Source organism: Pantherophis guttatus, chromosome 2, assembly GCF_059756535.1.
Source record: "Pantherophis guttatus breed Tessera chromosome 2, ASM5975653v1, whole genome shotgun sequence".
NCBI lineage: Eukaryota > Metazoa > Chordata > Lepidosauria > Squamata > Colubridae > Pantherophis > Pantherophis guttatus.
Genome location: NC_142064.1, coordinates 77,689,229 through 77,705,521, shown reverse-complemented (window position 1 = coordinate 77,705,521; position 16,293 = coordinate 77,689,229). Strand labels below are relative to the sequence as shown.

Below are 16,293 nucleotides of genomic sequence, written 5' to 3'. Positions count from 1 at the left end.
GTGGGGAGGGAATGGGGATTTTGCAGTATCCTTCCCCTGCCACGCCCACCAAGCCACACCATGCCCACCAAGCCACGCCCACAGAACCGGTAGTAGAAAAATTTGAATTCCACCACTAGTACCCACCTGCTGTTTGTTTTCCATGTAGCATTTTCCATTCTACTGTATTGGAGCAGAAACCCAGTAGGTAAAGATTAGGTTTTCTGTGGTTTACCTGCTTCCTCTCTCAGCTGAAGGTCACTACAGGTGGCTCAGTGGGTAAGACACTGAGCTTGTCGATCAGAAAGGTCGGCAGTTCGGTGGTTCAAATCCCTAGTACAGGTCTCCTGCGTGAGCAGAGGCTTGGACTAGATGAACTCCAAACTCCCTTCCGACTCTCTGGTATTGTTATAGTTCCCTCAGAGCCTGACAGTTATCTGGGAGGTACATTTAAGCACAGGTTACCATTCTTCTGAAAGGATATGAACCCCATGTTGAGGCTCCTTTTGAACACAGATGTTGTTTTTTTCAGAATAATACTAGACCCACATTTAGAAATAGCCTAAACAACGAATGACAGATGAGGGAGCAGGCTGAAAACTCTCTCTCTCATTTTAGGGCATACACACTTGTATCCCTGTCAGGCATTAAGCCAGGCTAGTTAAAACATGTATTTAATGCTCTTTTGACAGAGCAGTAAACCTGTGTTTAAAAGTAGCCTAACAAGTAACAGACAAGGAGAGAGAGGTTGCACAATGGGCCAACGGTCTTTCCCCACTATACTGTACTGCATTCCCTCACACCTGGTAAGTGATTCTCAAACATGGGTTTAGCACTTTTCTGAAAGAATGGTAAACCCACTTGCTCAAAAGCATCCCAAACATCCACTCACAGGCATGGGTCAAGGGGTGATGCTACTGTAAAATTGCTGAACCAATTCTCTCTCAACAGGGGTGGGTTCTACTTACCTTTACTACCAGTTCGCAACGGGAGCGCGAGCGCACTTCTGCGCATGTACAGATCATCAATTATGACGTCCGGGCGGGTGGGCAGAGCCTTGCACCGTTTTTACTACCAGTTCTAAAGAACCGGACAGAACCGGGAGCAACCCACCACTGTCTCTCAAGCATGACCAAATAGCTGGTTAGCTGATCCAGGTCTCCAAACTGGGGATTGGTTTATAGATCTAGTGTTACAGGAGGGAAACCAAGTTTGAAAGATCCAGATTCCTTGTGTTACCAGAAGAATGGGTAACAGAAAAGCTCTGCAGGATAGAGCCCGTATACAGCAGCGGAGCACTATATCCACAGCAGCCTAAGTGACTAATACAGGGGTCCCCAAACTTGGCAGCTTTAAGACTTATGGACTTCAACTCCCAGAATTCTCCAGCCAGCATAACCAGCATAGCCGGCTGGAGAATTCTGGGAGTTGAAGTCCACAAGTCTTAAAGCTGCCAAGTTTGAAGACCTCTGGGCTAATAGTTGCTACATACAGTTGCTCTCCCATGGATATGTGGTTGGTGAAGTAGATCTGATTGTACCTGTCTCCTTAATCCTGGAACAGGCCAAGGATAAGTTATGATTGCCTCAGGTATGGGTTGGGAAAGATAGGGATATAACAGTATGTGGTCATGCCAGAAAAAAGAGTTTTCTGGGGTATGTTAATACTGTGGTTAGGATGAAATAGAGAAATGGCCTGTTAGTGTGTAGCTTTTATGTTACACGAATGCGGTTACACTATGTGTACCTTTGTAGATTAAATGTAATATGTTAAGTGTACATTGAGACCTGGTACATTGTGTCAAAGGATGAACCATGATTTTGGAAATCTACAGATCAATTCTTGCCTCAAAGTCAGTTGTTTTGATGCCAGTAATCTTTTCAGTCACTCCTAAATTTGCAACACTTGGCCTTCCTCAAAAATAATTTAAAGAGTGATATATTTTGAGATAATGTATATGAAGAACTTTGATTGTTCGAATTATAGAGTTACTTCCTTCTTCTTCTTCAAGTAACATTTTTATATATGTTGGTTTCACTTTTTTTGTTTTAGGCAATACGCTGCACATTGGTAAATTGCACATGTGAATGTTTCCAACCAGGGAAGATAAACCTGAGAACCTGTGATCAATGTAAACATGGCTGGGTGGCACATGGTAAGGACCTACATGCTGTTTGTTTCTCTTATTATATGTTTGTCTGCATGTCTACAACTCTAGACATATGTGTACATTGCTTTTGATCTAGAAAGATCTGCATGAAACAAAAATGTTTATAGTTATTGATTAAATATAAAAAAATGAATCTTCATTATCTATTGAAAATAATAAAATTATTATTCTGTTATTCCAAACCAAATGGAGCTAATCAAGTTTATCCTCCAATAATTGAAGTATTTTGATAGCAATAGCAATAGCGCATAGAGTTATATACCGCTTTACAGTGTTTTACAGCCCTCTCTAAGTGGTTCACAGAGTCAGCCTATTGCCCCCAACAATCTGTGTCCTCATTTTTCCGACCTCGGAAGGATGGAAGGCTGAGTCAACCTTGAGCCTGGTGAGATTCGAACTGCCAAATTAAAGGCAGCCAGCAATCAGCAGAAGTAACCTGCAGTACTGCATTCTAACTACTGCACCGCCAAGGCTCTTGATAGAAGATGAGAAGTCATAAATATTGTAAATACAGATAGTCCTTGACTTAAAACCACAATTAAGATTGGAACTTCCATTGTAAATTGTTGTGGTTGAAAGTTAAGTTGGACCTGATTTTACAACAATTTTTGTGGTAATTGTTAAATGAATCACATTGTTACAGCTTTTGGCTGATAATCAGCAAAAAAAGGTTGCAAATCACTATCATCTGAACAAAGAATGCTGCAGCTGGTTGTACATGTGAGCCAATTGCCAAGTGCCTGAATTATGATCACATGACTGCAGTGCTGATACAATGGTCATACATGTGAGTACTGGTCATAAGTTACTTTTTCCAAGTTTCCATTTGAAACTTCAAATGGTCATTAAAAAAATAGTCGTAAGGCAAGGACTATCTGTAGTAAAACATACTATGCTATATATACATCTGAAAGAATGAATCCTAACTTCTAACAAATAGTAGAGAGATTAGTACCTTTAGCGTCTCAGCTAAGATACTTGAGGTACGTTAAATTATCTGATTCTCATAGCAGTCTTTTCCCACGTGATTTGCATTTTTGTCAGCACTGATGGAGCGTAACAGTAGAAGACTAGAAGATTATTAAAAATATTATGGCAGTTGTAATAAAGGAACATGGGTTGAGAATCATACTCCCAGTTATTTTAAAAGGAATTGCCGACTGAATACTATTGAAGAAACCTGTCTTCAGCCTCTAAGTTTTTAATTTCTATTTGCACTTGCTGGTGTTTCCTTTTCAGATAAAGTGCATGAGTCTGGCCTGCAATTCGGAGTACACTTTATGGAAAGATTTTATAGATCTGTTTCAGCGTAACTTCAGGTCTGGCAATGAGACCATAATTGTTCTGACTCTCATATTGGATGACTTAGAACCAAGACATCACTTAGCATAAAGAGTGTAGAGAGTAATATTACGTTTTTCACCATATTCATAATGTAAGAACATGTTGTAAATAATGTTAATATAAAGTGCACATGAAACAGATCTTAAGCCAACAAATATTTTAAAAATTAACTGTATTTCAGTTATAGTCATCATTAACATCTTTCACTGATTTTGTTTCTGACTTTCGTACTTGCTCTTTAGCTCCATGAATTACTCATAAATTGCATACATTAGATGTGATCAGACATCATTTTAATAGTTAATGGTTAGTTAATAGTTTAGCATGTAGAGAACGAGCTGCAGCAAGCATCAGAGCTGGGTACTGCCCTTCCTTTTTATCCTTAGGTGTGGCTGAGAATATACTTGAGAATTTCAGGGTCAAGCACAGCCAAACTCTGAATAATATTTATAGAGTTGTATAAAGAAGACACTTTATTACTCATAGCTTGAAGTCAAAGCTTGAAGAGAAAAACATGTTTTGTTTGTTCTAAACACTGTGGCAAACCTATGGATTGGAATGGCAACCTAATGAGTGTAAGTAATTAAAAGTCTATGGTGGCTGCGTTGTGTCTTTGGGAAAACTTGCCAGGTGCAAAGAATCAGGACCACACATTGCAGTTAAGAAGCTTTATTGCTCACACTTACACAGGAGAATGTACTCAACTAATGGTCAGGACCAAATTGGCACTAGATGAGAGTCAATGGAATTCAAAGGAGGTTGGACTTGGGTCACTTATGGCAACAGACTGACTCCAGTCTGATTCCTCTCTTGACTCCACCCACAAGCTCTGCCTTTTCTTCACCTACAACTATTATTAAATAGCTTATACTTTCTTACCCAATAACAATCTTTGTATTCTTTAAAATGCTGCTTTAAAATAAAATATGTACATATTTTTATGTAGTAAGCAGCATCTGATAGGAATTTGGTGTACTAGTGTGTCTTTCAAAATCTGGATAATCAAGTGATATATTCTCCAATGATAGAGTGAAAACCTTGAATATATCACTTGATTATTCAGCTTTCATAACAAGTGCAAAGTATCTATGATAGTCTACAATGTGAAGCGCACAAGCGGAAGGATGTTTTGCTTGAATCTTCTTAACTCATGTGGGAAAGGGAAAGTAAGTTCCATTTGACTCCTCAAACATTTCATTGCAAACCATACATCCACCTGAAATCCAATGCTTATGGAAATGGTTTATATCCTGTGATTCATTTTTGGAGGTTTTTGCACTCACATCACCAGCTTTCCAGTCTACTTTTGAAAAGTTAATCAAGCTTCTGAGGAAAGGAATAAAATGGGGAAAGAGTGAAAAAATCCATGCCATATTGGTTATTCCTTACTTTCACATTTGTAACTTTCAAATAAGTTACAAATAAGAGCCCTGGTGGCGCAGCAGACTAAAGCACTGTTATTAACATCAGCTGCCTGCAATTACTGCAAGTTCAAATCTCACCAGGCTCAAGATTGACTCAGCCTTCCATCCTTTCTAAGGTAGGTAAAATGAGGACCCGGATTGTGGGGGCAATAAGCTGACTTTGTATAAATATACAAAAGTATGAAGGCTACTGCTTAACGCATTGTAAGCCGCCCTGAGTCTCTGGAGAAGGGCGGCATATAAATAAATAAATAAATAAAAAGAAGCAGAATTTGTCAGTTAACTATAGAAGTCCTCTAAGTTACTGGCCTGTGTCTCTCTCATTCCTTTTCAACTTGGTGCTTCCATAGGTCTTATTGGGTTGGGAATGGCTGTCTCCTTTCTGTTGTTTCTCAGATTAAAGGCTTTGTTTTCCTTGCAAAGAGTATTACTGTGTAGATGTGTTTCCTTAAAAAATCATTTATTTGGCAGAGAGAACTGATGTGATAGAGATTGGACATTGAGGAATGAGGTTTTCTGAATGGGTGGGTCTTAGATCAGAATCAGAATTCAAGGGAAGTTATAAAGTTTTGTGGGGATGAGTGATGACAGCACTGCCATTTTTCCCCCTGGTTATCCCCCCCTTCTTTTCTGCATCCACTGCTACCCACTTGGCCAATGAGGAAAGCACTAACGATGCTGAAAAATCTTTCAGTTGTCCTTTTGGTACAGGTGCTGATGAAAATTGGGCAGTTTCTTGCAAAAATGAGTGAGAGGTGGTTATTTTTTTAACCTTTGAGTGGTAATTTTTGACTCTCACAATATGCTGCCTCAACCACTAGCAAGATTTAATGGCTATCTGGATTAAGATATATTGGACTACAACTTCCAGAATTCTTAGATAGCTTGGTCAGCAGCATCAGATTGGGGAAGTCCAGGAAAGGGTATACATGATACTCAATTCTTGGTTAGGATCTGGACATTTTAATTTGGAAATTTGACAATATTTTAATTTCCCTGTTTAAGCAAAATGTATTTTTAATCGTTGGCTTCATTTAACTCTCCTTCATCCTTCCACTTTTATTGGGTTATGTAGTCATTTTAAATAGTTCAGTGGGTCCTTTTAACATTTAACTGAAGTGGTGTGTTAATTGGCACATCCTGTTAAACTGTTTCACAAATATTTTGAACAGTTGCCAGCAATTCGTTAATATAGGAAGGTAAAATAAACAAGGCAATTTAACAGTTTATACCGTATACAATAAAGACAAATTGAGAGAATGTTAAAAAAAGAAATCCATTCCCTGAAGTACAGCATTCCATAGAATTTAATCTATGATGAAAGTCAACCTTTTAAAGGTGCTGCTTTAAAGACAGTGCCATAGAAAAGACATGATAACTCATGCTTCAGAACACACAGCAATACAGGTAGTCCTTAATGAACAATAGTTCCTTTTAGTGACCGTTCAAATTTACAACAGCACTGAAAAAAGTGAGTTATGACCATTTTTTTCCCACATTTATGACCTTTGCAGTATCCTCATGGTCATGCGATCAAAATTCAGATGCGTGGCAACGGAATCATTTTTATGATGGTTGCAGTGTCCCAGGGTCATGTGATCCCCTTTTACAAAGAAGAGGGAGTCAAGCTATTCTCCAAAGCACCTGAGAAGCAATGGGTGGAAACTAATCAAGAAGAGAAGCAACTTAGAAATAAGGAGGAATTTCCTGACAGTTAGAACAATTAATCAGTGGAACAACTTGCCTCCAGAAGTTGTGAATGCTCCAACACTGGAAGTTTTTAAGAAGATGCTGGATAACCATTTGTCTGAAGTGGTGTAGGGTTTCCTACCTAAGCAGGGGGTTGGACTAGAAGACCTCCAAGGTCCCTTCCAACTCTGCTATTCTATTCTATTCTATTCTATTCTATTCTATTCTATTCTATTCTATTCTATTCTACAACCTTCTGATAAGCAAAGTCAATGGGGAAGCCAGATTCACTTCATAACCATGTTACTAACCTCTGCACATTTAACAAATGTGGCAAGGAAAGTTGTAAAATTGAATTTAACAACTTTCTCACTTAGCAACAGAAATTTTGGGCTCAATTGTGGTCATAAGTCGACGATTATCTTTACTCTCTCATTAGTGCTGCGAAAGCTAGATGCTTGCAAGTTAGCATGCTCTTGTTTGTTACTAATGATGTGCCACCTAACATTGACAGCCTAACTAATGCTGTCTTGTTGCTAATAGAAACACTTTAATCAGAGATTTAAATCCTAAATTGACAAAACCTAAAAGCGCTGTAACCCTGGGTTTAATGTAAGCTTGTGCAGCCTGCAGAGCTGTGTACATTTCTTCTCCTCTGATAGAATACCTACTTCATAACTGCTAGCAGTCGGAGATCAGCTGCCAAAGGGCAAGTATTGTATTGTAGGGTGTTTGAGGATATACTTGGAGCTTTGTTTGCTCCCCCCCCCCCCGAAAACCTAAATGTTTGAGAAAGATTACTACTGCACAAAGGACAGGGTAGAATTTGTTCATGAATGAACAGCTGAAAGAGGAAAGTTGTGAAAATACTTTGGTTCAGCTACGGTGTGCAGCCAGTATGTTTTGTTTTGTTTTTTAATTTGATTTATATGCCGCCCTTCTCCAGAGACTCAGGGCGGCTTACAATGCGTTAAGCAATAGCCTTCATACTTTTGTATATTTTATACAAAGTCAGCTTATTGCCCCCACAAACTGGGTCCTCATTTCACCTACCTTAGAAAGAATGGAAGGCTGAGTCAACCTTGAGCCTTGGAGAGATTCGAACCAGCAGTAATTGCAGGCAGCTGTGTTAATAACAGGGTGCTTAGACCACTGTACCATCAAGGCTCTTGATGTGATATTGAAGGGAGAATACCTATGGATTGATAAGGAATATTACTTTTGGAAAAAAAATATTTATTTATTATAATTTTTACACCACCCATCTTACCTAAGTGACTCTGGGTAGCTTATAACAACCCTGAAAAATAGAATCAGTTCCTAAATACATGGATTTCTGAGTTCTGCATATCCATATCACTTTATAAAAATGATAGAATATCAAAATAATAAGAAATGACTGCTGTTTTTTCATTGGTATTTTCTGACTTAACCCCATTTGTAGAAAATAAGAGTCCAAATTTAAAAAATAAAAAAATAAATGAAATCAAATATAAAAAAAGAAGGGGGGTTCGGTAGAATTAAAAAAAGAGAAAGAAAGAAAAAGAAATGCAAATGGCTAGTATATACCGTTCTGTAAAAGTAAAAAGTTGAAGTTGTGATGTTATCTTCTACTGTGTTAAAGAAAGCTGGAAGTCAGTACCTTTTTTTCCCCTTTTTCCTCTTTATTTCATATTTTTCATATTTTCATATTTCATATTCATGTCCAGTAGTTACTGTCACTTGACATCATTACATTCTGTTCTTGTGCTTCATTGCCTGGACCTGGATGTCCCATGGGATCTTAGCCCTGTTATTCTCCATAACCTTCTGTAGAGGGAATGGGACAACTTGCGGCAAACTCACCGCGGCAAACTCATCACAGCGAACTCATACCATGGGCAACTTGGCGCAGGACAACTCGCTACGACCAACTCGTTGTGGGACAATTTAACAATTCTATTCAATTATTTAAAATAAATAAAAATTATTTTAATTTTTGGCATTCACATTTCATTCTGTCACTCCTTTTGCATCCTTTCTTTAATGATTCTATTCCACCATTTCTTTGATGTTAGTGTAACTCTTGTTCATAGTGAGAGGTCCTGTGGTGAGATAGCTGTGGTGAGTTGTCCTGTGGTGAGATGGCCATGGCGAGTTGTCTTGCAATGAGTTGGCCATGACAAGTTGGCCATGGACAGTTGGCCATGGTGAATTGGCTATGGCGAGTTGGCCATGGCAAGTTGGCCATAGGAAATTGTCATAGACTCTTCTGTAGAATGTCCCATCTGGATTTAGGATGGTGTAGCCCATACACTTGGCAAATATTCCTGTACACTATGAAAGCTACTTGGTTGTGCCATTCAGTGTATGCTGTTTCTGCCTGCATCTTACACCCTGCCACAATGTGTTGGACTGTGTCTGAGGCTCCGTTGCATAGTGTGCACCTTGGGTTTTGTCTAGTGCAGTAGACCCCTGCTTCTATGGATCTGGTGGTAGCAACATAAGAACAAACACTAACATACACACAAACGCACCCACCTGTTCCTAATACATTTCTTGGGTTCGATGCTTAAAATTCCTATTCAGGAGATGAGTCTGTGATAAACAAAAAATTTACATTTGAGAACAGCATCCTGCCAACATGTGTACATTTCTTGGTCTTCTTTAAATAAATCCAATCACAGTGTTTACATTTCATGGTGAAGCAAAACTTGTGATATATACAGATAAATTTTGCACAGACACATTCCAAACATATGTGTATAAATTGATATCTTAAGGAAATGGCAAGGCAACTTGAGGTTTTCTCATTTAGCTGCTCTCCAAAATCTTTAGAGGTTGTTCCTTGATGACTTATTAAAGCTTTGCAGTTAGAATACCTGGATTTTGAAATAATGGACCACTGCTGTTTACTATTCAAAACTCTTAAAAATGTGTTTACTCTGTAATTTGCTGAATTATAGTAAATTTTACTGAATTACTAAGTCCATCCTCTCTTTGTATTTTTTAAATTAACAAGATTTTTTTAGGCCTGCTGATTGCTTTTTGTCAATGAGGTGGTCTGAAGAATCGGTGCACTGGAAGTATGATTTGAATGATACGTCATTACTAGAGGCATCCACAAGAAAAGGCAATTTCTAAAAAGAGTAGGAGCAATTTAGGCCTGTTTAATAAAACCCTCTAATGTCTGATGCTGTAAAAATATAGAGTGACTTAATAGATGAATTATCTATTAATAAATTAGTCATTATGATAATGATTAATAATTATTAATTTTAAATTTTGGTGTTATGATACCACAAAGGCATTATATTGAGATTTCTGTCACAGTACAATAAAGGTATTGTTCACTAGTGAATACTAGTAAATATCACTAGTGAAACTTTCCTTTCCTTTCCTTTCCTTTCCTTTCCTTTCCTTTCCTTTCCTTTCCTTTCCTTTCCTTTCCTTTCCTTTCCTTTCCTTTCCTTTCCTTTCCTTTCCTTTCCATCTACCTATCTATCTATCTATCATTCTATCTATCTATCTATCTATCTATCTATCTATCTACCTACCTACCTACCTACCTACCATATATCTATCTTTCCATTATCTCTATCTCTATCTATCTATCTATCTATCTATCTATCTATCTATCTATCTATCTTATATCCATCTTTCCATTATCTCTATCTCTATCTATCTATCTATCTATCTATCTATCTATCTATCTATCTATCTATACTTCTGTCTATCAGAAATATAAATGTATACATTAAACAGACAGGCAAAAATTTATATTTCTTCTTACACACCAATCTCCATAGAGAAGGATTTTGAATTAATTATAAACTTCCATGCTAGATGAAAGAATAAATTGAAGCACATTACAGGTAGTCCTCAATTTACAACCGCTTGTTTAGTGACCATTCAAAATCACAATGGCTCTGAAAAAAGTGACTTATAATCATATTGCACATGTACCACCATTGCAACAACCCCATGGTCAAGTGATCAAAATTCAGATGCAAAATCAATGGGAAAGCCACATTCACTTAACAATTGCGTTACTAACTTAACAATTGTAGTGATTGTCTTAGCAACTGTAGCAAGAAAAGTTAATAAAATGGGGCAAAACTCACTTAACAACAAGTGAGTGTCTAAGCAACAAGTGCCTTGCTTAGCAACAGAAAAGTTGGGCTCAATTGTTGTAATATGTCAAGAACAGTGGTGGGTTTCAAAAAATTTTACTACTGGTTCTGTAGGTTTGGCTTGGTGAGCGTGGCATGGTTTGGTGGGCGTGGCAGGGGAAGAATACTGTAAAATCTCCATTCCCACCCCACTCTGGGGGAAAGTTACTGCAAAATCCCCATTTCCTCCTGATCAGCTGGGTCTTGGGAGGCAGAGAATAGATGGGGGCGGGGCTAGTCAAAATTTTTACTACTGGTTCTCCAAACTACTCAAAATTTCCGCTGCCGGTTCTCCAGATCTGGTCAAAACCTGCTGAAACCCACCTCTGGTCTAGAACTACCTGTACTTGAGGAAAAATAGGGAAGTATCTTCTCAAGTCTTCCCACCACAGGGCAACTACTACGATAACTCCTCCTTCCTTCTATACCACTCTTTTGCCAAGGCCCCAAGATACATCATTATATTTTTTACTTTATCTTATTAAAGGATATTATGGACAATTCTGCTGCCGCCATCATTTTCTTTTAAACATATTTTCATAGTTATGAAGCCCCTTGGGTTGCTCCTATTGTCTGACCTGAAAAACCCAAAGGGAAAATGTCCCTTATCATGTTTTCTATGAGATACAACCAGGGGTGAAATGCTCCCGGTTAGGATTGGATCGCCTGATCCGGTAGCGATGGCAATGGGTGGTTCGGAGAACCGGTAGCAAAAATCCCTGCATTCCCCCACCCCCGCACCATGCCCAGCTGAGCCGCAGGATCATCAGAGGCTTTTTTTTTTTACTTTTAAAAGCATTTTTTCTACAACCTCTTCCGACGGAAAAAATGCTTTTAAAAGTGGGGAAAAAAAGCCTCTGATGATCGCGCAGCTCAGCTGGGATAGTCAGAGGCTTTTCAAAGCATTTTTTTCTGCAACCTCTTGGCCGAAGAGGTGGTAAAAAAATATAGTTTGAAAAGTCTCTGACGATCCCAACTGAGTTGCCTGATCGGCAGAGAGGTATTTTTTAAAAAGCCTCTCTGATGATCCCAGCTGAGTTGCCTGATCGGCAGAGGCTTTTTAAAGCATTAGAAAAAATGCTTTGAAAAGTTAAAAAAATAAAGTTGGCCACACCCACCCAGTCACATTACCCCCCCACACCAAGCCACGCCCACAGAACCAATTTTACATTTTACATTTCACCCCTGGATACAACTATGAGGCATGAGAGCCTTGGTGGCGCAGCAGACTAAAGTGCTGTTAAATAGCACCAGCTGCCTCCAATTACTGCAAGTTCAGATCTCACCAGGCTCAAGGTTGACTCAGCCTTCCATCCTTTCGAGGTAGGTAAAATAAGGACCCAGTTTGTGGGGGCAATAAGCTGACTTTGTATAAAAAAGAACACCGCTTGAGGGGGGGGCGCGAAAGCCCTACTAAGCAGGTATATACAAAAGTATGAAGGCTATTGCTTAATGCATTGTAAGCCGCCCTGAGTCTCTGGAGAAGGGCGGCATATAAATTGAACAAATAAATAAATAAATAAATAAATAAATAAATTAAAAGGCAGGGAGGCATCAGTCTGCTGCAGAGATGATGTTTCAGTGAAGAGTAGCATATTTGCATAGATAGAACCCATAGTCAGTAAGTGCAAATAAACATTCCACCATTTTTATGAAAAGATGATTCCCCCCCCCCCAATGAGATGCATGAAAACTAGTAAGGAAAATGTCATGAATTTCAAATTCTTAATCATGTTATAAATCACCCTATACACACTAGTTGGACAAATAATTGAAAATACTATCTTGGAAAATGGCAGGCAATCAAAATTGAAAGCATCTGAATTTCAAAATATTCTAGAACAACGGTACAGTACTTCCTGAGTAGTCCCTATTGTTTTCCTAGCCAGTCTTATTTCCAGTGAAGAATTAGAACTGAGACAAGCAAGCAGTTTGGTGTGGGTAGTAGTCCCAAAGTCTCTTAGGCTAAGAATTAATGGTCTGAATTTATCAAATCATTGTAAGTAATTTCTATTACTAATGATAAACAATATTCTAGGCCCCTAATGGCGAACCTATGGCATGCTTGCCACAGGTGGCATGCAGAGCCCTCTCTGTGGGCATGCCAGCCTTCGTCCCAGCCCAGCTCCACCACGCATGCACGCACACCTCCAATCAGCCAGCTGGTCTTCAGGTGTCTGCCACGCAAGGGGGGGGCACATGCGGGGGACGGGTGTGCTCATGTGGTGCTCACATTGCATTTTGGGGTTCGTGTGCATCCCCATGCCCCATTTTGGGCCTGGAAGGCTTCCTGCACCAGCCTGGAAGCCAAAACGGGGCGCGGGAGGCCACAGGAGGCCCCTGTGTCCCATTTTGGGCCTAGAAAGCCTCTTGCACCAACCTGGAAGCCAGAACGGGGTGTGGGGGGTTGGGGTGCATGCGCAGGGTTAGCGAATGCGTGGGAATAGATGCACATCATGCGCAGGGGCAAGATGCATGCACCAGGATGCTCACATTGCATTTTGGGTGTTTGGGCACGCACACATGCATTCACGCTCACACACACGCGCTTTGGGCAGTCAGCACCAAAAAGGTTAACCATCACTGTTCTAGGCCAACTGAAGATGACTAGACAACTTAAAGAAAGGGGGGGCTCCATGGAGTCTCCATTGTAGTAATCAAATCTAGATATCCCAGAACTATGCTAAACTGGAACACTGGCAGTTCAATTTCCTGCCATTGCCAAATGTGACCCTGAATTCAAGAGCATGCCACTTTTGAATATGAGTCCTCAGAGGCATTATTACCTTTATAAAACCACTTTTTACTCTAGCGTGTCGCCTTCCTTGGAATTTTCTGGTTTAAACTTTAGTTTATTAGTCCTCAACTAGTCCATCTGCACCTCTAGAGATCAATTCAGAATTGCTTCTGTTCCTTTGGTTTCAGATGAAAGGGACGAAAATAGGGCATGTTATTTGCATATTGATTAAGAGCTCTGTTTAAAATTGTACAGGCCACTGTACATTAATGACCAAATTGTCAGCACTAAAGAGTGCCAGCTATTGTGAAGCATATCGTGTCTTTTCCCTGACCACACACACACACATACACCCCAATCCCACCCACCCCCGTCTCATCTCTGTTTTGGGAAAAACAGTCATCATCACTTTTGAGAACCAAGAAACTTTTCCTAATAATTTATTGAAGATCTTTTTATAAAATATATGAGTTTGCTTCCTTTTTATCTTCAGAGATACTAAATGTAGCATGTCAGGTGAAGAATGGATTCATCAAAGGATTCTTTTTTGCAGCACAATAAGTATTTTTGTTGGCATTAGTACGGCTTATTGAATTTGACCCTGCACCCTTATGCTGTAGTGGTAATCCAGCCTCAGTACTTTTTAATGTTCAAGCCAACAATTACATAGCTTACTGCAGCCTATCCTTACAACTGTGGCTCTTAAAAAAGAATTGGTTGTTGCTCAAGCAACTCTCTGGTGTTTAAAGGATTTAAAGAACGAGACCGTTTTAATTTGTGTCCAGCTGAAACTTGGCACATGGTGTTTTTTTTTTTCAGTTTGGAGAAAGATTTATTTATTTTTAAAATGGTTTAAATTGGCTAAACTATTTCCTAGGTCTGGAGTTGTTAAAAAGTTTTAAAAGAGAGAGAGGGGAAAAAAAAATCTGAAACGTGTTGCAGGATTTTTAAAAATACAGCTAACACTGGCATTTTATAAGCACTTTGATTAAACACATGTCAGTGCTACTGAGTATGGAAAAAGAAATAAAACCAAAGCAAGTAACAGCAGCAGCAACAACAACAACAAAAGCATTTTTCTGAACACAGCAGCATCACAAGGAAAATAATTAGTGGCATGATCCACACCAAAGTAACAGTTGCACCCTGTTTATATCATTGGGGAAAATAAATTAAATTAAATTAAATTTCAACCAGTTTTAGATAAGAATCATTTTCTAGTGTCATTTCAGTCTGGCTTTAAGTCTAGTTATTGGACAGAAACAGCCTTTATTTCTGTGGGAGAGTCTTAAATTGAACAAGAGATTAGAGAGTAAAGTTTTGGTAGTTTCCCATAGATTTCTCTACCCTGTTCGCCCCAAAATAAGACATCCCCTGATAATAAGCCCAATCGGGCTTTTGAGCGCATAGCAATAAGGCCAAGCGCTTATTTCAGGGTTCAAAAAAATATAAGACAGGGTCTTATTTTCGGGGAAACACAGTATTTCTTTTAATTCCACTAAATACGGGACAGATGAGCAACCTTCAGATTTTGGATCACGTGAACTCCTCAGCCTAGTTTCATGCATCCTTTTGAAGGCAATCTGGTCAGAACTCTGGCCAACACTATGTACCAATAGAGGAGAATATTCGTAGTTCAGAGTTGAACTGTGGGGTCCTTGGTGCTCTCTAAGCATGATTGTTTGGTTGTTTTCTTGTAAACATTTCAAGACCCAACTTGGTAACATCATCAGATGTTACCTAGTTGGGCAATGAAACATCTGCAAGTAAACAACAAGCTCATCCCACAATGTACTGTGTTCCCACTCTAGGGGTGTCTAATGTCTCTTTACAACATATAGCAAAATACATTACAGCCAAGTAATTGCAGAAGATCAAGTCAACTAAATCTAGTCCCCTCCCCATCTTTTTCTATTAGCTCCCCTAATAAAAGTTTATTCATTATCAGCTTGATTTACTCTTTCGTTTAATGGAATCATTTTCAATATAATAAGCTTAACATTTTTCATTAACATTAAGATAAATGTTAAGCTTATCTTCCTTTAGGGGCTCTGATTTTACTACTATTAGTCTGTCGCTCTCATGTGCTACCCAACCCACTCTGAAGAATCTAAATTGAGCACCCGGAAATAGAGGAACCATTTTTATTTATTTTTAGAGATTTGTCATGTACAGGTAGTCCTCAATTTACGACCGCAATTGAGCCCAAGATTGATGTTGCTAAGTGACAAATTTGTTAAGTGAATTTTGCCCTATTTTACAACTTTTCTCACCACATTTGTTAAGTGAATCACTGCAGTGGTTAAATTAGTAACTTGGTTGTTAAGTGAACCTGAGTCTCCCATTGATTTTGCTTGTCAGACGGTCACATACATGATCACCTGATCTTGGGACACAACAACGGTCAGAAATGTGAATCAATTGTCAAGCATCTGAATGTAGAATTTATCAGGATGTATCATTTAGATTAGAAGGTTATAACAACCATATTTTTTGGAGTATAAGACACACCTTTTTCCCCCCAAAAAAGAGGGTGAAAATCTGGGTGCATCTTATACTCTGAATGTAGCCCCGTCCAGCTTCTCAAACAGAGGTTTCAGAGGCTGAAAAAAGTATCAGAAATGAAGCTTCAGAAAAGAAGCCACCAAACAGAGCTTTAGAAAAGAAGCCCCCAATAGAGCTTCAGAGGCTTTTTTTCTGAAGCTCTGTTTTGGAGGCTTTCAGAGGCAGGGAAAAAAGTTTTTTCTGAAACAGAGTTTCAGAAGTTTCAAAGGCAGAAAAAAAAAGCAAAAAAATAAT

General features: G+C 38.9%; 1 protein-coding gene across 6 annotated transcripts in view; it reads left to right on the top strand.

Annotated features, from left to right (window-relative positions):
• The window catches only part of BNC2 (basonuclin zinc finger protein 2), a 437,236-nt gene that overhangs the window by 282,996 nt on the left and 137,947 nt on the right, over positions 1–16,293 (top strand). For all 6 annotated transcript variants that reach the window (XM_034410486.3, XM_087886300.1, XM_087886301.1 and 3 more), the window contains one exon: positions 2,032–2,134. In XM_034410486.3, the coding sequence (XP_034266377.1) occupies positions 2,032–2,134 (103 nt within the window). The remainder of the gene's footprint in view (positions 1–2,031; positions 2,135–16,293) is intronic.